Source organism: Phyllostomus discolor, chromosome 14 (assembly GCF_004126475.2).
Source record: "Phyllostomus discolor isolate MPI-MPIP mPhyDis1 chromosome 14, mPhyDis1.pri.v3, whole genome shotgun sequence".
NCBI lineage: Eukaryota > Metazoa > Chordata > Mammalia > Chiroptera > Phyllostomidae > Phyllostomus > Phyllostomus discolor.
In genome coordinates, this window is record NC_040916.2 from 31,552,011 (window position 1) to 31,573,805 (window position 21,795).

At 52.5% G+C, this 21,795-nt stretch overlaps 1 protein-coding gene across 1 annotated transcript; it reads right to left on the reverse strand.

Moving 5' to 3' along the window:
- Window positions 1-974: 974 nt before the first annotated feature.
- Window positions 975-21,795, reverse strand: DBT (dihydrolipoamide branched chain transacylase E2). The gene is made up of 11 exons (XM_028502913.2): window positions 21,690-21,795; window positions 20,057-20,180; window positions 16,615-16,690; window positions 15,367-15,548; window positions 12,824-12,945; window positions 10,095-10,311; window positions 9,461-9,627; window positions 5,780-5,857; window positions 4,195-4,386; window positions 3,978-4,049; window positions 975-2,113 (listed from the first exon to the last, which is right to left on the reverse strand). The coding sequence occupies exons 1-11, from the start codon at window positions 21,738-21,740 to the stop codon at window positions 1,946-1,948; spliced, it is 1,449 nt and encodes a 482-aa protein (XP_028358714.1). The 5' UTR covers window positions 21,741-21,795; the 3' UTR covers window positions 975-1,945.

Below are 21,795 nucleotides of genomic sequence, written 5' to 3' on the forward strand. Positions count from 1 at the left end.
CTGGGGAATGGTGGGGGGTGGGAACTTCGGGAGAGGCCGTGTTCCGGGACGCTGAGGTTGCTGAGCTGGGCAGGTGTGACTGGGAAGGTGACTGCGAGGACGGGTCGGCTGTTTACTGTGGGACCAGGGCCGGCTGTCATCCTCTCTGAGCCTTTGCTCCTTCTCTAAGAAACCAGGGTTTCCTGGCTGGTGTAGCTCAGTGGATTGAGCGTGGGCTGCGAACCAAAGTGTTACAGGTTCCATTCCCAGTCAGGGCACATGCCTGGATTGCAGGCCATGACCCCCAGCAACTGCACATTGATGTCTCTCTCTCTCTATCTCCCTCCCTTCCCTCTCTAAAAATAAATAAATAAAATCTAAAAAAAAAAAGAAAGAAAGAAACAAGGGTTTCCTGGCTGGTGTAGCTCAGTGTATTGAGTGCAGGCTGCGAACCAAAGCATCACAGGTTCAATTCCTAGTCAGGGCACATGCCTGGGTTGCAGGACAGGTCCCCAGTGCGGGGCCATGTGAGAGGCAACCACACATTGATTCTCTCTCTCTTTCTCCCTCCCTTCCCCTCTCTAAAAATAAATAAAATAAAATCTTAAAAAAAGAAGTACAAACTGGTAGTTACAAGATAGTCATGAGGATGTAAAACATACAAAATATAGTCAATAACAGTAAAAAACAAACAAGAAAAACAAACAAGGGTTTATTTTATTTATGTATGCATTTTTATCCTCACCCAAGGACATTTTCTCATTGCTTTTGTTTTTGAGAGAGAGAGGTTGGTGTGAGGAGAAACATCAATCGGTTGCCTCCTGTACGTTCCCCAACCGGGGATCGAACCTGCAACCTAGGTAGGGTGTCCTGACTGGGAACTGAACCCATGACCCTTCAGTCCATGCGACGATGCTCCAACCAACTGAGCCACACCAGCCAGGGCTGCTCTCTCTCATCGTTGAAATAAATGAATAACAGTACGTAAGGTTGTCGTGAGTAGTAAATAAAATCATCATTGAAGTGCTTCATTTAAAATGTTATGTGAAGTTAGCTAGAAATGAGAATGCAAGAACAGTAATAATTACAGCATTCAAGTGTGGCGATTAAAGATACAGATGCAGTAGCTTTCTTACATTCTCCCTGAGGGTGGCTGTGCATAGGTCAGTGGAGCAGTAAGGCGGTCAGTCAGGCCGGTTCTATTCTGGGCAGAGCGGGCGCCCCTCTGCTGCGGGCAACACCTTCCCACCTAAGTAAGTGAGGTGGCTGGGTTTGGCCGTGCTCCGTCCCGCTGGGCATTAGACGCACCGTTGCTTTGTGTAGTTGTACGTTAGGCTGCTGTACGTGAATCATTCATAATAAACATTTTAAAAGGAAAAATGATGACCCACGTTCTGCTAAATCTCCAAGGAGCTAGAAAACACTAAGCAGGCTGATTAACCACGGAATTCTAACGCATTCTCAAACAGCCGCACTCCACATAGAAAGAACTCTTCTTTGCCAAACATGTAGAATGAAGGTTTTAGTGGTGAGGAGGAGGTTTGCAGATTCCTTTTCCTCCTCTAGACGCTTTTCCTGGTGGCCAGCAAAGCGCCCTGAACTTTCCCCAGGCATGAGGGCTGCCTCGGGGCCACCCTGGCTCCAGGTCACCCTTGGCTGGGTTGCTGGCTGTACTTTGTGCTTTCTCAGCGCGTCATAAAAATACCAAGGGCACAGAGCCCGCATCAGCCAGCACGTCCCGAGCACCAGGCCACTGAGCTGGGGCGGCCATGAGGGTCATGCCGGCAGCGAAGATGGACCTGCCTGCCCACATCACTGACGGAGGCCCAGGGAGAGCAGTGGGGGGGGGGGGGGGGAATGAGAAGTCCACCCAGACATGGGCTGTCGCGAGGGGCGTGTAAGGGCGCGGCTGGGCTCCACGTGTCGCTGGAAGCTCCGAGATTCTCGCGGGTCAGGTCGCCGGGTCTCACTTCAGATCCAGCAGCATCACGGCCGGGTTTTCCAAGTAGGACTTCCACAGGTTGGAGAAGCGCGCCATGGTGGCCCCGTCGATGATCCTGTGGTCGGCCGACCAGCTCACGTTCATGATCTGGGCCTTGCACACCTCCCCTCTCTGGTTGAACCGCGGGAGGGCCTGCGGGTGCGGAAAAGAGCGGGAAGTCAGCCCTCGCCGTGGGGGGGGGGTGCACACTCACAGACGCTGCAGGCCCCCTGCAGTGCGGACGGGATGGCCCTGCCGAGCGACTTCCGAAACTCTCCAGCTCTCGCTGGTCCCTCTCTGAGGGCGTGTCCCAAGCCCGGCGTGTTCGGTTCCAGAACGATCTCCACACGCATGGTAAATTTCTCCTCCCATTTCAATTACTTAACCAATGTTTACCGAACACCTGCTATGTCGCAGGCACTGTCCTAGACCCTGGGGGTAACGCAGTTAACAGAACAAACAGTCCTCCCCTCTTGGAGCTGACATTTTAAGGGGGAGAGACAGAATTAAGATACACAGGAAAAATACACGGTCTGGCAGAAGTAATGACTGTGTGAGTGTGGTTGGTGAGGTAGTAATGGGCGTGTAATAACTCATAGTTTTAATTTGAACATTTCACCTATAATGCCCTATGGTGTGCTTGAGTGTGACATTGTTATGTTACAGAATTACACGCTTATGATTTTTGTAATAAAAGAGTTCGTAATAAAAGAGGACTGTCACTTGTACCAGACCCTCTATAGAGTGTATCAGACCGTGAAACTTGAGAAAGAAAAAGCAGAGACACCGGAAAGGGGACAGCGAGCAGAGACGTGGAGGGTGGGCAGGAAAGCCTCAGCAAGGCCCCCTCAGCACAGGCAGCGAGGGGACAAGCCAGTGGACATCAGAGACGGCGACAGAGGGGAGCAGGGGCACAGGGACGGCAGGGGCCGAGGGAGCAGGGGTACAGGGCGAGTGCGGGGAGAGGCCACACGTGCGCTGGTGAGGCTGGGCACGCGGTTCGGAACCGTCGCTCTGTCTGTCTTGGGTGAAGGACCTGCTCCCCTCCCCCCGCATTTCTAGCCCATCACAGACTTTTAATATATATGTGAAGTGAATTACTAAGGTAAGTGAAATAAAAGAAGGAAGGTTCTTTTGAACTCGTGAGGGCCGACATCGAGGTCAGTGTGGTGACACTGACATTTGGCAATGGCGGTCTAGAAACGGCACTCGGGGCCTCGCTGGGGCAGCCCTGGGGGGCCTGCGCCCCGAGTTACAGGGGTGCCCGCGCCCCGGCCCGACACTCCGATTCAGTCGATGCGGGGTGAGTCCGGACACCTGTTCCATGGAGCCCGGGTGCCGGAGCGGAGGCAGGCGGACGAACAGTCCTGGTAACCCTCATTCTAAGTCGGTTTCTCCTAAAACGGGCGACAGGTCACCCCTGTGTTGAAACTACTGGGCTTTTGTTTAAAAATCCAGCTTCTGGGGGCTCTGTGCCCAAGGCCAAGAAATCCCATTTCAAACTAGCATCCCTAATCACTCCTGAACAGAAAAGAGTGTGAGAAAAAGCGCCCCTTTGGCTGCGAACCAAAGCATTGCAGGTTCGATTCCCAGTCAGGGCACAATGCCTGGGTTGTAGGCCACAGCCTCCAGCAACCGCACATTGGTGTTTCTCTCTCTCTCCCCCCGCCTTCCCTCTCTAAAAATAAATAAATAAAATCTTAAAAAAAAAAGAGTCACTGAGCCATAAATAATGACTCAATGACTCGCTTGGGCAAGTAACCCCCGCAAGACGCCCAGCACTGGGCAGGAGCTGCGGGGCACACCCCCAGACACACACTCAGACCACCCCCTCGGTACCCGCCCCCCGCCCCCCGCCCCGCCAAGGCCCCTGGAGCTGGAGGCCCAGACGCACCGGCGCCCGGGCCAAACCTCACCCTCGCACCTACCGAGCGAGCGGAAACCTCAGAAATGGCCACTCTCCTGTGTTTACTTCCCCCATTTGCCTAAACTCTTTCTTGCTATTTCATAAACGCACCTTAATGGATCCAAGAGCCCCGATCGCCACCTCGGGCGGCAGGATCACGGCTTTGGCATACGTGCCCCCGATCTGGAAGGCAAACGAGAAAGGAAAGGGTGCAACACTAAGCTCGGGAGGAGCGGATGGCCGTCGGTTTCGCATTTTTTAACAGAGTGCCCACTCGCAGGTGGCAGGTGGCAGGCAGCGTCTGGGGGTCCGGAGGGCCTCTACGCACCGAGCCGATGTTGGACAGGGTGAAGGTGCCCCCCGTGAGGTCGGAGGTGCTGAGCTGCCCCGCGGAGCCCAGCGTCTGCAGGCGGTTTAGCTCCGCGGCGACCTCGAACACGGAGCGGGCCTGGACGCTCTTCATGTTGGGCACGATCAAGCCCTGCTCGGTGTCCATGGCGACCCCGATGTTGTGAGAGGCCTGGAAAGAAGAGGAACGTCACACGGCAGGCCTGCATGTCAGCTGGCGTCCCGCGGGAAGGAAGGGCCCGCGCTGCCGTGTCAGAGCGACCACCCAAAACCATTCCACCCGAGCGCTGTAACTAAAGAGAAATGATTTTTAAAAGATGTCCAGCCCTGGCTGGCATGGCTCAGTGGACTGAGCGCGGGCTGCAAACCAAAGCATCGCAGGTTCGATTCCCAGTCAGGGCACATGCCTGGGTTGCGGGCCACGGCCCCCAGCAACCACACATTGAAGTATCTCTCTCTCTCTCTTTCTCCCTCCATTCCTTCTCTAAAAATAAATAAATAAAATCTTAAAAAAAAAAGATGCCCAAAGGTTCTTTTTGAAAAGGATAATTTTGTGTGTAGGTGAGAACATACATTGTTGGTAGAAATGGAGGCTGGCACAGGCTTTCTGGGGGACATTTAACGACCCGCAGCCACGTTTGTAAAAATCTATGCTACGGGGATAAGTGCGGAAGTACGTGGAGATGCGCGGGGACGCTGGGCTCAGATGGCCTGTAACTCTGGGCCACTGAGAACCACCCCAGGGTTCACCGGAGGTCACTGGCTAACAGAACGGTGCCAGGGCTGTATTCACTGACACGCAACAGTGTCCTGGAGTTATTAGATGAAAAAGAAAAAAGTTTAAATTTGTGTAAAGTTCAAAGTTAAACAAGCAGCGTGCACCACTCCACAGACATAAATTTAAAGTGTGTAACCGTGTGACCCTAGAAGGAGGCACACCTCAGCATAAACGGTGAGTTACCGCAGGGTCTCGGGATCGAAGACAAACGTCACCATTTTCTCGTCTGAGTTTTTGCAACCAGTACCTGCCTAGTCAGGACACCGTGTGAATCACGCGGGAAGATCTGTGACCCGGCCCCTCAGCGTGTCTGTGCTCCCTCCCTGCGGGGACCTTTCCCGTGAGGATGTAGGTGGGAACGAGCACCCCCAAGAGCCCTATCTAATAAACGTCCCCTCCAAACAGGGGAGCTCACCCCGACGGAATTAGAACTTGCCTTCCTTCCTCACGTCATTCTTGTTTTAGACGCCGCAGGACACCCAGCCAGAGAGGCCGTTCTCTCTGGGACAGGGGTGCAGGGACGGGCAATACAGCCCCTGCCTCAGCCTCGAGTTTCCAAAACCAGGCTGGCGACCCGCACACCTGACCACCACCGCTACTAACAACCGGTGAGCTCAGCCACAGTGGAGACCACGATGAAGTGCACCTCGGTCTCCGTCCCCGCCCCCCCTTTACTCCCAGTCTAAGAGGGACGGCCACTGGGGTGCCAGGGGCACTTGTCTGACTGACCAGCGCACTGTACCGTCCCCCGTTTAGAACACGGACGTTTGCACAACACGCAGCCCACCTTGTAGGTGATCTTCTGGCACTGCTCGTCCACGGAAGCGTTGAGGATGGGGAACTGCAGCAATCCCAGGGAGGCAGCCTGTTCGACAGCAAGAGAGCGCAGCGTCAGCCCCCTTGCTCAGAGCCAGGACGGGCTCCGAGCAGCAAGGGAGAGTGGGGCAGCAAGGGGGCGCGGGGCAGCAAGGGGGCGCGGGGCAGTAAGGGGGCACGGGGCAGCAAGGGGGCGCAGGGCAGCAAGGGGGCGTGGGGCAGTAAGGGAGCGCAGGGCAGCAAGGGGGCACAGGGCAGCAAGGGGGCGCAGGGCAACAAGGGAGCATGGGGAGGAAGGGAGGGAGCACTGAGTACGCAGAGTTCCAGGTCCAGTCTGCGGGCACAGGGAGGCCGGCCTAACCGGTTAAGAATGAAAGATAAAAGTAGCCAAGCAGCTTGTAAACATCAAGGAAGATTTTCATAACTGAAAGATTTACAAAGCTTTTACTTATTGATTTGACAGATTAGTTTGTTGTTCTATTCATTGAAGCGTCCATTGGTTGATTCTTGTTTGTGCCCTGACCGGGGATTGAACCTGCAAGCTGGCATACTAGACGATGTTCTAAGCAACTGAGCTACCCGGCCAGGGCCACAAAAAAAAGTTGTTTGCTTTTTTTTTTTTAATTTAAAAAGGATATTGTTCAAAGTAACTATAGGGTGGGGCAAAAGTAGGGTCTACATGTTCTGAAACTTGTACAGGCAGAAAAAATGTTACTGTGAAACAAACAAAGCATGCTAAATTTTACTTCTAAAAATAAGGATCGGGTACTTCATTCAGACAGAAACAATGAAAATAATTATAAAAGCAATTCAATACATTAAAGAGCTGCTCTGAAACAGACCTGTCGCCAGCAGTGGTGGGAGGGACCCAGGCGGCGACACAGTGGTCCCCCTCAGCCCCTGCTCTTATATCCCTCCGCCAGGGACTTTAAATCTTCCATCCTCCAGCTCGTCCCCGGCCTAGGAAGCTCCTTGGCGTTCCTCCGCGGAGTGTAAGAGGGCAGAGGGCAGGGGTTACCTTCCCTGGCAACCACTTGCCCACCCTCTGGACCTCTGCCCTGCCTGCCTTTCACCAGATTATTCCAGAGTCTCCTCGAACTCACTTTCCACTGAGGAAGCAGTTTGCCACACCTAAATATTCTCTTTTGGGATACTGGTTAGTTCAAGCTGGTTATTTTTAAGAAACAGAAGACTCAGGAGAAAGCTCTGACCTCCCCACTGACTGCCTGGAAGCGTTCAGATGCAGGGCCTGCTCCCGGAAGGAGCTGCCACCCCACAGTTTGGTGTGAACCCTTGTGAGGGGGGAGGGGGGAACCTAGCGAGGCCAGTGGGGTCCAAGTCCTGCCTGGGTCCCACCCACCGTGACAAGTGGCCTGGCCAGAGTTCTCCAAACATTTGGTTCCCCATCTCCGTGTGAATTGCCTTCCTGCCCTTTGAAGCCCAGCTCACTCCCCCCACCCCCACCGGCCCCCTTCCCACCTGAGCTAAGGTGTCACGGAAGCCTAAGCCCCACCCTATGGAAGCCTCGCACACCCACCGAACCCCTGCAGGCGCACACGCCGTAAGTTCTGCCCTTTCCTTCCGTTCACCTGTCTCACGTGCACCTGGTCATCAGCCTCGCCGGAGGAACCTGGACGGGTGGGGAAAATCGTTTTTCCCTCCCCCGCACTGCTCCTTCCCCAGCTAACTGCAAGCCAGCTGCTGCCCCGCGATACTTTATGCGGTCAGTTCTGGCTGAGGCCGCGCAGACCTCACTCAGGAGTCCAGTGGCCTGTCCCTGTCGCTGTTGTTTGACTTCTCAGGTGCAGACGACCACTGTCTGCTCCCCCCTGAAGACATCCTTCCTCTCTCCGTGTGAGACAGAACCAGCGTCCCCAGTCTGTCCTGCCCACACTCCCAGGTGGCAGCGCCCTCAGGAGCCGATCCCGGGCTCGGCTGTGGGACCAGCTTTGGCCCCTGAGCTACGACCGAACTCCACGCAGCAGAGCTTGGACCAGGTGCTTACATGCCGCTTCCTCCCTCGTCCCTCGTCCCTGTATCAGGGGACCACGTGTGGGCTGCCATGCGGGGGAGACAAGAGGCCCGTGCGGATGAGAGGCGAGTCCCCCATGCCAAGGTGGGCCTGCACTGGCGGCAGCCCCAGCCGGCCTACCAGCTACCTGCACATGGGCGAGCTCCTCCCAGGTCAGCTGACTGGCCCTGCTCACCTGCTAACTCGCGAGAAATGAAGTAATACATGGCTGCTGTTGCAAACCATCAAATTGGGGAGTGGTCTGTTACGTAGCAATAGATACACCTGGCTTCCAAGCGGCTCTTGCCCAGTTTTCCTATCACCGGATGGCTGACCCCACTGACCCTCGTCCTTCGTGTCGGCCAACTCGACTTCTCCCCTCCCCTCAAACACGGGTGGGAGACCCCGAGCCTTCTTTTCTTTTCTTTCACACACAACCTGTGGGGTCTCGTCCCCGCGTTTCAACCGCCGTCTCTGTGGAGGAGACGCTGAAGCTGTAATCCAGTCCCGATCGCTCATCAACTGAACCTACCAGGTCTCCCGTTTGCTCGTTGGGGCAGCGGCTAAAAAGGTGGAGGCAGAGGAGCACAGCTCCTGCCTCAGGAGGCTCAGCGGCCACTGGAAAACCACCGAGGGAACACTTGCAACACACGGAGGTCCATTCCAACGGGGAGCAAAGGGCACTGCCCCTGAAGCAAGTTTGACACTTAGGAGGCGCAAGGACTGACCCGGGCGTGAGGGCACAGGGCAGGCGGGGCTGCACGGTCCAGCGCCAGGCGTAGCTTAATCCGCTTACAGCAGGGGAAGGGTGGGAGAGGGAGGCAGGGGAGTGTCGGGCACTCATTGTTTGCCACACTCAGCAGGTTAGAAGCTACCCCGAAGGCAAGGCAGGGGAGCCACGGAGAAGAATCAGGGAGTAACAGACTGACTCACGGGCCAGTCTGGGCACAGTGGGGACGGGGGCGGGGGAGGAGGGGAGCCGCTCTGGAGCTAGAGACAACAGCACGCATTTTGAGTCAAATAGATGGGAACCGGGACCTTGGTTTCTCCCTCCTCTGGGCCCCCGCTTCTTCCGATGGGAAGTGGGGGTGGCAGGGTTACTCTGGGAAGTAACGCAGACCCTGCATGCATGCACCACGCCCGGTGCGGGTCTGGCCCAGGTGACAGACAGCTCTGTAAGTGCTGGTCACCGTGAGCTCGACCGTGAGCGGCTCAGGGGGGCGGACGGTGTGGCCCCATTCGCACTGGTCCCAAGGCCTGGAATTTCCTGGAACTAGAAAGGATCCCCAGGAGACGCCACGCGAGTCTGTCGAGTACAGGAAAGCCACTGTACGTCGCTGACACACAAAGTCGGTGCCAGGTCTCGGCTTTGCCAAGCCAGGGCTTCGCTGGAGCAGGCCTCACCCGACGGACAGCACGAGGCTCACCCAGCCCACAGAGGCGGTGGGTGAAAGCAGGACGCAAATATCTCAGTTTTATCAACTCCCGTGGAACCAGGACACGGTACTTGGGTGTCCTCCCGGGAGAGGTGGTGAGAAGGAACACTGTTCTTCAGAGCCACAGTCGACACGCTGACTGTGTGGAGAACAAAATCGAGACGCCCCCCACCCCCAACCCTGCCGGGCACGTGCGGAACCTCACCTTTATGAAGAAGGGCATGAAGGAGAGTCTAATCCCACGGGCGGCAGCCACGGGCTTCAGCTCCTCGCGCAGCCGCACCAGCTCGGTCAGGTCGACCTCGTCGCAGTAGCCGAAGTGTGGGATGTGCAGGGCCGCCGACATGGTCTTCACCATGGCCTTCTGGAAGCCTGGAAGACAGCGGCGTCAGAGTCCCCGTCCTCCCGCCCGCCCTTCGGCTTTGCGACCTAAAACGGAAGGTCCTCTGACGCTGTTGGCTCTCAATCAGCCTTCCTCTTGGGGCCGCCTGCGTCACCAGAGCACTCGGAAGCTGCCAGGTTCAATGCTGACGCCCAACGCCCAGGGCCAAGGTCAGTAATGCGACAGGCGCCTGCTTCCCAGGCTGTGCGTGTAAAGATTCTAGAGGATGCAACTCGTGTAAAGATTCTAGAGGATGCAACTGACGTCTCCACCCGACGGCCTTCCTGCAGCGTCGCCCTGCTGGAAGTTACCATCCAACGAGTTTACGCAGAACAAGCCAGAAGCAGTTCTTTTGCGAGCGAACTGAAGAGCACTGTGTTGCCGCGCGTGCAGGAGTCTGTGGAGGGGGCTCCCCGCGAACAAATGACACCATTGCCTTACGTGCTGTTGTTATTACCTGTCACGGGCTCGGTTCTGTCCGTGCCTGTGAACACCGGAGGTTTGGACAGGGGTGCGGGGGCAGGGCTGTCTCTGGGTCTGGGCGCGGGCGGCACGATTTCCGCTTTCGGGGAAGGAGGCAGGATAGCTCCCGTCTGCTTCTCCAGATAGTTGAGGATGTCTTCTTTGAGTATTCTGCCATCTTTTCCCGTGCCGACAACTTCACTCAGCTTAATCTAAAAAATGACACAGTGTAATGCTAAAAAATAAAACTGCCTGAACATAAATCCATCACTAAGGTCTCTACATGGAAGGTAATGAACCGTAGGTTAAAAAAGGACCCTCTGCCAGTAAGTTGGTATAAAAGGAAACAACGTGTTCAGCATCCTGACGGAGCACCATGAGCGGCAGCCCCTTCCTGAGCGACCGAAAGCCTTCGCACACCCTGTGCTCCGGCCCCAGCAGCAACGGTGTGGGGTCCACAGGGCAGCTCGCCCCTGCCCGTTGGTGAAACCTCACCCTCTGTAAACAGTCGACTGTTCCTCGATGTTTTGCATAATTCTTATTTGACTTTTCCCCTATTTTTGGAAACTATATAAGAACTAAGAACTTTAAAGAGTTAAATACTACAACAAAAGTAGACCAGTAAACGTGTAATAGCTGAAATAATCCTCACAAGAGCGCTCCTAAATTGATATCTTTCTGATGGTTATTTCAGAAAGATCACTACGAAACAATGAAGTTACTTTTTCACTGAGGTCTATTTGGAGTGCGAGTTCCTCAGCCCAGGTCAAGGGTCACGTACATGCGTTTTATTATTGCTTTCTACAGACTCAACGACAGCTGGTGTGTTCCACTTTCCACCGGACACGCTGGATACTTTCTGGAAACATATGTGGCCTTGCTCTGTGTAACCGTGTCCTACGTTTGGTCACGGAGACGAAATATCCCCACTGTACTTGACTCTGTCTAGAGCCTGGACGGCGCCCTTGCACCTGCGTGCGGCGGTTCATTCCCCGGGGTGAGTCCTCTTCACTCGTGTCCGAGCTTCTCTCGGGACGACCTCACACTCATGAAGGACTTTACATGTGAAACATTTCGCTTTTAACAAATGAACTCTGAGAATTTAAACACTTCTTATGTATTTACAAACACCTATAAATGCCCTTGCTTTTTTTCATTTTAATCAAACTCAATATGCAAACTGCAAATTAAAAAAAGATGATGCATGATAATAAATCTACTATTGGGTGTCTAGTAATTATACAGATACTCCAGCTGTTACACACAAAGTGTGCAGGAAGGCTGAGTCGCGTGCTCCCACAGGTGGTCTTTCCACACAGTTAAGGAAAAACACTGGTAAAATGCTTTATAGCTTTCAAAGCAGTGTGAAGGTCACCTGGTGCTCTAACAATCCAGTGCTCTACGCTGTTATTCTATTTCCTGTGATGCTAAATAGTCTTCATATTTGAACACATTCAATGGCTAATAAAGTGTCACCTGGGGTTTGTAACATAATTTACCCAAGCATTCCCCAGGTTCCCAGCACACAAGCTTTCTAATTCTGGGCTACAAAGCACTTGGAAGACTGTCCCCTCGATTATTTGTCCCCCTGGCGATTAAACTGTCCCCTTGGGACGGTTTCTGGAACAACGGTCAGATAACTAGCTGAGGGGATACAAACATCTTAATGACCCTTATATTTCCAAAATGTAAACACCTGTTTTTCTCACTGTACCTTAACTACTTCTCTCAAAAACAGACACACAAGCAAACAAGCAAAAACCCGAGTTGTGGGACATACTGGGGAGGACTCGGGCTTCGGAACTGGACGGATCTGTGTTCAAATCCCCAGCCAGCTGCGTACTGGACTGCGGGCAACCGAGTCAACTTCTCTGCCCTCCACCTCTGCGAAGTGGGCACAGGCCAACCCCCCTCGCGGGGTGCTGCGAGGGTGTGCGGGCGCGTGCCCCGTGCCTGGCTCAGGAGTGCTCCAGGGGTGATGGCAGTGGCTGCCGAGGCAGCTCATAGTGAGGAGCAGCGCGGGTCTGGGAGTCCCCGAGGCTGCTGCCTTCGCAGGCCGGGCCCCACCGCAGCCGTGTGACCTTGGCCAGTCACCTGCCCTCCTCCTATCTTAGACCAGCCCCTTATCTCCCAGGGCTGTGACCATTCAGTGGAATACCACGGAAACACGGGTCACCTGCTGGGGAGCCACCTGTGCCTGGGGGTGAGTGCTGAAGACTGGCTGAGAGAGGAAGGGAGAGGCCAGCCCCCTGGACAGGTCAGCGCAGGTCTGGGGTTCTCCCCAAGCCCGGGAACCGGGGCTGAGCCTGGAGACCACACCCTTTCCTGGACCGCTCCCCGCCTCCACCCTCCCCTGCACGCATTTTCAGTGAAGGGCTTCACTCTCTCCGTGGACCGCCCACCCAGGCGTCCATCCCGGGTACCCGGTCCGGGTCCGGTCTGTGCTTCTGGGCCCTGCTGGGAGGCGGCAGCGGTTACCAGCGCTTCCCGGCGCCGGCCCCTCTCTGCTCTCTAGGGAGGAACAGTCAAGTCACACTCCTCCAGCAGCCGAAGGAGTAAGTTCGCAGCGTCTTTCTCGTTTCTCTCGAGTGCCTTCCGGCAACCGCCACCCTTCGGTCCGGGTGTGCTCCTGTCCCCTTTATTCCCACCTGGGGCCACCTCGCCGCGGGACGGCGGGCTAACTGTTCACACGGGGACATGCACCGCTCACGCGAGCCCACGTACGTTGTTCTCCAGGGCCAGGCGGCGCACGGCGGGCGTGGCCAGCGTCTTCCGGCCTTTTATCTCCTGGTGCGTGTGCTCCTCGTGGTGCACGGCCGGCGTCTCCACCACGTCCTCCTCGGAGTCTGGGGATGGGGAGAGGGGCACTCTTCAGTTGAGGTTTAAAAAAACAAAACACACACAAAACACACGTTCAGTGGCGTGTAATGTATAAGTAAATTCAACTTAAGCCTTATAGTCAAAAAGTGTAATAGTTGGTGGTTTTCAGAATGAAAACAAACGGGAGGAGTTAGTGTGTTGGGGGGTTCTGGTACCTGGCGTTGTTCAATGACTGTTACTACCTGGTGTTTGCTTATTTCATTTCTGTTAAAATCGTGCAGCCAGCTACCAGTTACGAAATGAGAGCTTCTTCCATAAAGTCTAAAACATGTTGTATTTTAAATACTTTCCTGCCCTGGCTATTGTGGCTTGGTGGATTGGGTGCTGGCTTGCAAACCAAAGGGTCACCAGTTCGATTCCCAGTCAGGGCACATGCCTGGGCTGGGGGCCAGGTCCTCAGTAGGGCGCGCGTGAGAGGCAACCACACATTGATGTTTGTCTCCCTTTCTTTCTCCCTCCCTTCCCCTCTAAAAAGAAATAAATAAAATCTTTTAAATAAGTACATAGTTTCCTAATAGCTTTTTCATGTATACTTATACATAGCAGGAAATAAGAATGAAATGTGAGGTGAGTTACATGAACAAATCATGTAAAGCCTGTGGCAAATCTAAATGCTTTCCTAAGAGGATATGGCATTTACCTTTTTTCCCTGCTTCGAGTATGGCTTAAGGAATGCCGTGGAAGACCATGCTACTTCGGTTGTTCTATTCTCTAACTTTAGAGTACCGATAGAAGGAAAACGATCTAGGGCTTTTAGCATGCATTTTTGCAAGCAAACAGAGTTTTTTGAGAGAGGAATGTCAAAGCCTGATGCTGGGAAATCAGTGCTGTGTGGCAGAGCCTCCGTGGGGACTTGCGGACTGGAGGCCAAACCTCTGAACGTGAGCAGGCAACTGAGTGTGCTTTCACATTCAGTTCTCAGCCAACAATGGCCCATTGTCTTTCCTGAACATCATTTGCTCTCCCCTAAGGGGCCTGCATTTCCCCCACGCCCCCTTCCCTATTAAGATGATATGAAGCCTGAATTCTACCACCTCTTGGACTGACTTTTTGCTGCCTGTCTCCCCTTTACATAAGGTATACGTGTCAATACACTTGTTTCTCTCTTGTTACTCTCTCGTCCTTTACGGGAGGTCGCAGTTAAGAACTCAAGGGGATAGAAGGAAAGTCAGTTCATGGCCTCAGCAGCGTCTCTTTTTGGTCAAACAAGTGGGGCACCAGTCCTGTAGTTCACGGCATAATTCACCAGATACGTGTCTGCAAAGAGATGTGTCTGCAATGGCATACACTCGTGTGTTAATGGTGGTGATTTCTGAGTAGAAGGAATAGGCCTTCTTATTTTTGGTTTTCTGTACTTCATAAATCTCTATGCTGCACCATCTCGCTTTTATAACAGAACTTAAATGACTAATAGAAAGGCTCCCGTAAGCCATCGTCCAGCTCTGGAGGCAGCTTATCACTGCGGGTGAAACACTAAGGACATCGAGTTCTAAATTTGGCTCCGTCACCGCCACTGGGCACCTGGCCCGGCCTTTCTAGGCTGGGTTTCGTTTCTTCATCTGTCCAACTGAGACACTCACGTGTAAGGATAGAAAACAGTCATAAGTGTGAAATGCTCGCTAAGCTGTGAAGTGCGCTCACGACACTGGCGGCTGTGTTCTTGTGCAGACCGCAGGGACTGTGTCACTCAGGCCCTTCCGGACTCTGCTTCACACGGCAGGCTTGTCCTAACCCTAGCACTTCCCAGGGGTTGCTGGCCGAGACCACGTCACAGCTTTCCGCAGTCTCGGGGGGCGAAGCTGTCACCTAGATGAGCTAACCCTGGACCTTGGGGGGTGGACAGCCAGCCATCCGCCCCACCCCGGGAGCAGGCTGGAGTTAGCTTCCCTCTGTAACTGTCTCAGCAAATTTCTGCTCCCAAGGTCCAAGCTTGCTGCTCCCCTTGAAAACTTGTCTCTTTGCTTTTCATTTTCATTTTCCCTCTTTCCTCTCCTACGTACTTCATGAAGTCTGGCTTTCTCAACCACCACCAATGAGAGCGCTCGCTGGTGTTTGGACGGGCGGCAAACAGAGCCGCTATGTTCTGTGAGGCTCAGTCTTTGCACGCTACGGCTTCGGTTATTAGTGACCAGGGCTTGTCGCTCCTTCGAACCTGCGGTTCCAGAACCTGGCCACCAGACGCCTGTTCCTGCACACGGTTTCGACGTGGTGGCAGGCCCAAAGATAGGCACGCATCTCAAAGGACCTTTCCTATTTTCCTGGTTTCCTGGAAGTTATTAAAAGTAAACACTTCCCGGAAGTTATTAAAAGTAAACATTCTGATCGGTCCCCATGACGCAAGGACAGCAGCGATCAGTTTGGCAAGCAGATAAACACACGCACAGTACCTTTCAGAGCTTCCGTTTCTATGTCCACCAGGGGCTTCCCCACGTAGGCCGTGTCATCCGGGTTATAATACAGTTTTTTAATGACTCCATCGTAACGACTGCTGATGGTGACAGAAGCCTTATCACTTTGAACTTCACAGATGCTATCAAACTGAGACACTGTGTCTCCTACTTTCACATACCTGAAAGAAAAAGATGTCAGACCCTGCTGGTGACCGACTGTGAACACAGAGGACCCTACCATGTAAGTGCCACGCTGAACCAGATCGGAACCCGTCCGGTCCATATTCAGCCCAAGACGGTGCACCCACCAAAGAAGGTTTCAGAAATGACAGTAACGGCTTCCAGAATCTCTTTGGCGTATCTCCAAGAAATACCACAACTATAAAAACCATTCATAGATCTTAAATCAAAAAATGTAATTAAACTTTAAGGTTTTCTGCTCCAGCCACTCCTAGGAAGAAGTTCTAAAAAAGTATTTCAGGTGTGTTACTTTTTTCCTTTCATTGTCTTATATTAATCTGACTCAAACTCTAAGGGATACCTTTCATTTCTAGAATTCAACTTTAAATTGATATCCCCAATACACACCTTTTGTAATTCTGTGAAGTTTGGTTTGAGTTCTTTGTCCTTCTTTCTAGAATTCCTTCAGCCTGCCCTTGACCATGTGTACCAATCCCTTGTATATCAATCCTTTCATCCTGTGGTCATCTTAAGTATGCTTTACCAGGTGGAGCAGGTGAGACCAAACCGGAAATACTACACATGATGTCGATTCTAACACCATTCTTGATGTGCCTAGCATATTTCTGGCGTATTACCATCAACTCTTCATTAACATAATTGCTGTTCAGTCATTCTTATTCCTTGTCTCCCTGTCTTACCCAGTTCTCGCTCCCTATAAAACCTCACCCGTGACATGCAAATGGGGTTTGGAAGGACTTCCTTTCCAGAATAGAAGGAGGACCTCTGGAACCCTGCTCCTCCAGCAAACATCACCTCTTAGAGGTCAACCTCTCTTTTTTCAGCTGAAATGAGGGGTGGGCAGTGAAAGGGGCTTTTAAAAAGAAGAAAACAGTGATCCTTCATGGCTGACACCAAGTAAAATTCTGTGACATCCGATGAGCTGTGTCACCAGCACACAGACAAGACAAACGGTTCCCCCCCTGCTTTACAGCGAGCGGTGCATGCTGTAGGAAGAAGTTTCCCAGTTGACATAGAGTCCCGTTTATACGACTAGTAACTCACCATTCTTTGACGGTTACTTCTCTGATGCCTTCTCCAATGTCCGAGAGTTTGAACTGGACAATCTGCCCCTGTTGAGCTTCAAAGAAAAAAGAGAAACGATCTCATTAAACATGTCACGTGTTGCTAAGAGATGCTTTCACATCTAAAATTAGAAAAGATTCCCAAGTGGAAGCAGAAATTATTCCATTTTACACCTAAAGAAAGCATTTCATAATTTTTTGGTTTCTTTCTTTTTTTTTTTTTCAGAGCGAGCGACGAACACCGATTTGTCGTTACACTTACTGGTGCAGTCACTGCTTGACTCTTGCATGTGCCCTGACCTGGGAGTGAACCTGCAACCTTGGCCTATCAGATGACACTCTAACCCAGTCAGCACCCCGGCCAGGGCCGTGTCATAATTTGGAACTGCACAATCATCATTCGTAACCGTCCGAGATTTAAATAAATTAGTCACTGCCACAGAACTTGCTTTCTCCAACTTTCAAAAGAACGCTCTCTCACAAGGGTATGGAAGACCTCCGACACATGAGATTTCGGAACAGTTACAACGAACAGGCTATGAAACGTGATATTGTCCTAAGGGAGACCGCACTGGATCCCCTTGCTTCACGTTACAAAACTGAAACAGCCATTAACAGCCTGCTTTTAGATCCCTCCTGACTTCGTATTTTGACTTCATACTCTCATTCTTAGTGGTTCAAGGTAGGGCGGATGCCTTGGTAGAAAACTCCGTGAAAAATTCTGCATTACCCAAATTATGTTCTGCCAACTTATCGTTAAATTTGAATCTTTTCTTTTCTGCTTCCACTTTTTAGCCCTTTTCAAATTGCTACCCCTTTTTATACAACTTGGATGCCAATGATACTTTATGGTTATTCCCCAGAAAGTAAGTATTTTTGTTAACAAATGGCTCTGAACTGATTCAAGAGTGTGCTTCTATTTTCAGACTGTTCGTAATGATAACTGCTTATAAAACACACAAGTGGACTAAGGTAGTAAACTTTTCTTTAATAAATATGAGGAGGTAAGTTAGCAGTAAAGAAGTACAAAGTGGATCTTCGATGTGGGGGTCTTGGGAGCCCCCTGTTCCTTTCTGGTGAGTTGGGCCCTCTCTCGGCCTGCTGCTATAGTATAAATTGGAACCTTTCCAAAATGTAGTTGGTATTAAGTAGCAAAAGCCTTTAAAAAAGTCTTTAACTTTGAGTCAGCAAGTAATTCTAGTTTTAAGACTTTTTTGCTCACAGACACAGGGAGGTAGACAAAATCTGTGCTCAGGAATGGTTCCATGGAGTTACAGTGAAGAGCTGGAAGCCAACCTAAGTCACTGAAAAACCACAAGTAAAGGCATTAGGAGGACACCTGTACACCACGCTGTGTTGTGCAAGAACACCAAAGGTGAGAGCGTACAGCACAGTCAGGGAATGACAAACAGTTCTTTCAGCATGTCAAGGAGTCAGCCCAGGCTTAAAAAGGCTTTCTGTGCCAGGCCAAGGTCAGGTGTTTAGAACTTACCCTAAAGGGAATCAGGAGCCAGCAGTAAACAAACATGCTCAGAAAAATCTTTGCAGCTGCCCCCAGGGGAGGTGAGCCTCCGCTGACCTAGGCCTGGCTTTGAGCGAGAGAACACAGCAGAAGAGCCCGTGTGTAAATGTTGCAGCCCTGGCCTCAGAAGACCTCCCACCTTCTGTCTTATCTGTCCTGGAATGCTGCCTGGCAACAGGTTGTTCAGTGTTCCCTGGGAGGGAGCTACCTGGGGGAGGCCATGGGGTGCCCCAGCCCAAGACCAACACTAATTGTTAGACACGTGAGTGAGGCCCCTGCGGCCCCTGCAGCCCAGGGGATCCCCTGGCTGGATGCGGCCGCAGTAGTGAGCCGGGCCAGCACCCAGAATCCTGGCAGGTAATAAATCACAGCTGCTTTAAGCCGCCCAGTCACGGCGAGGGTTGTTACTCAGCACTAATTTACTGAGAGGAGGTCTCGTCCGTGATTTTCTATAATTTTAGGAGAAAATTCCCTCTGTCAAGGATGTGGCAAGTGAAGTCAGAGACGGGGCGCCAGACAGAGCAGTGAGGGGGCCCCTGCAGGGGCAGACACTGAACTAGGAAGCAGTGTGTTTTTGAAGCCGTCTGAAAAGGAGGAGACAGATTTAAGAAACATGTAAGATGCAAAATCCATAGACCCTGACGATCCAGTCTGAGGGGAGACAGGGATCAGGACGGCTCCAGGTGTCCAACCTAACTGCTTGCTGCGTTAGGGACCAGCGGAAGAGGGCGTAGCCCGGCACCGAGGGTGGGCGGTGCTGGCACACAGCAGGAGGTCAGTAACCATCTGGGTTCAATGGATTGGTTCTGCCAACAATACGAAGGGCCAAGCACGATGACTGCCCCTGTTTTCTGGATGATGGCACAGAAGGACATGAAGCGACTTGCTTTGGGCTGCACAGCCAGCGCCTGGTAGGTCAAGAGCCCAACGTTCAGGACAGCTGCTTAGACTCTGGAGCTCGAACAGCCTCTCTGTTCTCCAAGAAAAGGCCAGCTTTTGAAAATAAAAATCTTGAATCCCCTTTCATCATTAGCACAGACTAAGGCACCTCACATGTGGGGGTTACTGATGTAACAGAAGTCCAGGGTTTTTTGTTTTTATCAGGCTCTGAAGAGAACGCCAGAAAAAAGGTGTTAGAGTTCTTACACATCAAATACTTGCAGCCTCCAGTTCTTTATGGAGGGAAGAAAGCGTCGGGGAAGGGCAGTTGCATGGGGAAAGCTGAGGAACATTCTCTGCAGGAGCATGCAGGCAGGTTTCATCACACCGTCCAGCAGAACAAGGCAGTGCCTCCTCTGGCAAACGGCACTGTGGGGAGTGCAAGGGCGCGGACCATGATTCAGCGCCCCACCCCTCCCGGACAAGAGAGTCGTCTCCATGCTGACTGCTGCGCCCAGGTGAGTCAGATGATACTGGACAGATGGCCCAAGACAACCATTCCCAACACGATGATGACACAGGTATCAGAGGCAAGTGTGTGATAGGGGACTGGGGTGGAGATGAGGCGCAGAGAGAATCAGAAATGGACAGACGTGGAGAGAGCAAGGAGGGCCAGGCTAGAAATGAAAGGTCCACTTTTGTTCTGGCTGGTATGGCTCAGTGGACTGAGTGCTGGCCTGTGAACCCAAAGGGAGCCAGTTCGATTCCCAGTTGGGGTACATGCCTGGGTTGCAGGCTAGGTCCCCAGTTGGGCACATGTGAGAGGCAACCGATCAATGTGTCTGGCACACATGGATGTTTCTCTCCTCTCTTTCTCCCTCCCTTCCTCTCTCTAAAAATAAACAAAATTTTCAAAAAAAGGGCAACTTTTTTTACTTTACTAAATCTACAATCACTTAAAATAAACTACTGAGTAAAACACAAAACATTATTTTATATCAGCTGTTTTGCTCACACTCACCAGCGGTTGTTTTCAGCCATCGGTGCGGATGACTGTACTTGAATGAAGGGTAACCAAGGAGACACACGTATTTTGGCTGCGAAGCGTGAACATTATTACATGCTTGAAAGTAGCGAACACAAACCTACAGACGAAAAAAACAAAAGTAAAAGCTTTGATAAATGATCGTAATGGCTTCTCTGTGGAAGTACATGTTGGATTTCGAGTCTTCTAAAAGCAGAACAGTCGTTATCACAATAGACACAATACGAAATTATCCCGGCCCAGATCACAATGGCGTCCGTGGCAGGAAGACAAATACCAGGAAGCTGGTGGCCGAGAAGCCACGGGGGCAGCTCTCACAGGAGGGCGGCCAGGGCCTGCAAGGTGCTGCTGAGGGTAGCTTTCTTCTTCTGCCTCCTTCACAAATACCAAGTTACACAGTATTCCCTGGTCTGACCACCAAGGCCCCTCCTGGGTGGTCCCGGAGCTGTATGCCCTTGGCCCATCATAGCACTCCCCCCGCCCGCCCCCTGCCATGCTTCCAGATAGAGAGGAAGGGAGAGAAAAATATTGATGCGAGAGAAAAGCATCAATCAGTTGCTTCCCATACGTGCCTAGGCCTGGATCGTGTGCGCCCCAACTGGGGATCGAACCCGCAACCTAGGTATATGCCCTGATGGGGAACTGAACCTGCAGCCTTTCAGTTATAGGACGATGCTCGCTCCAACCAATAGAGCCACGCTGGCCAGGGTGCATCATAGCACTTTTATGCTGGGCTGTACTTGCTTGTCTAATGCGTGTCTCTCTCTGTCCTCCACCACAAGGCAGTAATAAACCTCTAAGCAGGCAGGGATGGTGGCTGTGTCGTTCATATTTGCATCCTCAATGCCTAGCACAATAGCTGGTGTGTGTCAGGTTCTGGAAAGGCTTTGCAAGATGAGGAGTCGACCACTATAGAAAGGTCTAGCGAAGAGGGGACCCAGAGGGTAAAAAACGCCATGCAAATCCGATGGAACACTGCAGTTATGGGCTGTGAATTGTTTAGTGCTAAAAGACTGTGAAAGTGGGGGATCTCAAGGGAGATGGTGGTGGGTCAAAGCTCCGTCCCGCGAGAAAAAGTTTGGAAAGATCGGTGCAGACATGGGAGACAAGGACACGCCCCAAAAGTGAAGCTTGAGCAAGCGTCTCTGCTGCTGGGGGCAAGCGCCCACGGAGTTACGCTTTGCTCGAAGGGTCTCTTCTACACTGCTGTAAGTTCCTTGTGGGCAGGCGCCGTAGTATCGCGCCTGGCACCCAGTGGGTGCCCCATAAATGCTGAGTGGCTCTACACCTCCGTATCCCTAGTGACTGTCACACTGCCCGGCACGCAGATGCTGCTCAATGAAAGGCCAGCTGGGCTTCGGGCTGTAGATGGAGCGGGCGGGAGGGCGACCGAGTCAAGCCAGGTGCGCGCCCAGGTAAGGGGAGGAGTGGGTGTCCGGACCGGTCGGCTCGCCACCTTCTCTGCCCTTCGTTTTGCGTATGTTCCTACGCCTCTCAATCGCGCGTGCCCGGTACGCGCGGCCCACGGGGTACAAACTAACACACCTCTCCCGGATGACAGTGGACAGCTCACTCCTTCCCGAGCTCAGCTCGGCCCCAGTCTGCTTACCCGCCGCCCAACACTCTGGCTCCAGGTCCTCAGCACGCGCACTGCGGCCATCTTACTCCGGAAATGACAGCTGCTCTGCGGCTGGAGGCGTGGGCTCTGCCCGCCA

Coding starts and splice junctions, on each gene's coding strand:
- DBT (XM_028502913.2), bottom strand. CDS start 21,740: ATGGCCGCAGTGCGCGTGCTGAGGACCTGGAGCCAGAGTGTTGGGCGG. Junction 20,181..21,689: donor GCCAGAGTGTTGGGCGGCGG/GTAAGCAGACTG, acceptor TTTCGTCTGTAG/GTTTGTGTTCGCTACTTTCA. Junction 4,050..4,194: donor CCCTGTCCAACATCGGCTCG/GTGCGTAGAGGC, acceptor TTTGCCTTCCAG/ATCGGGGGCACGTATGCCAA.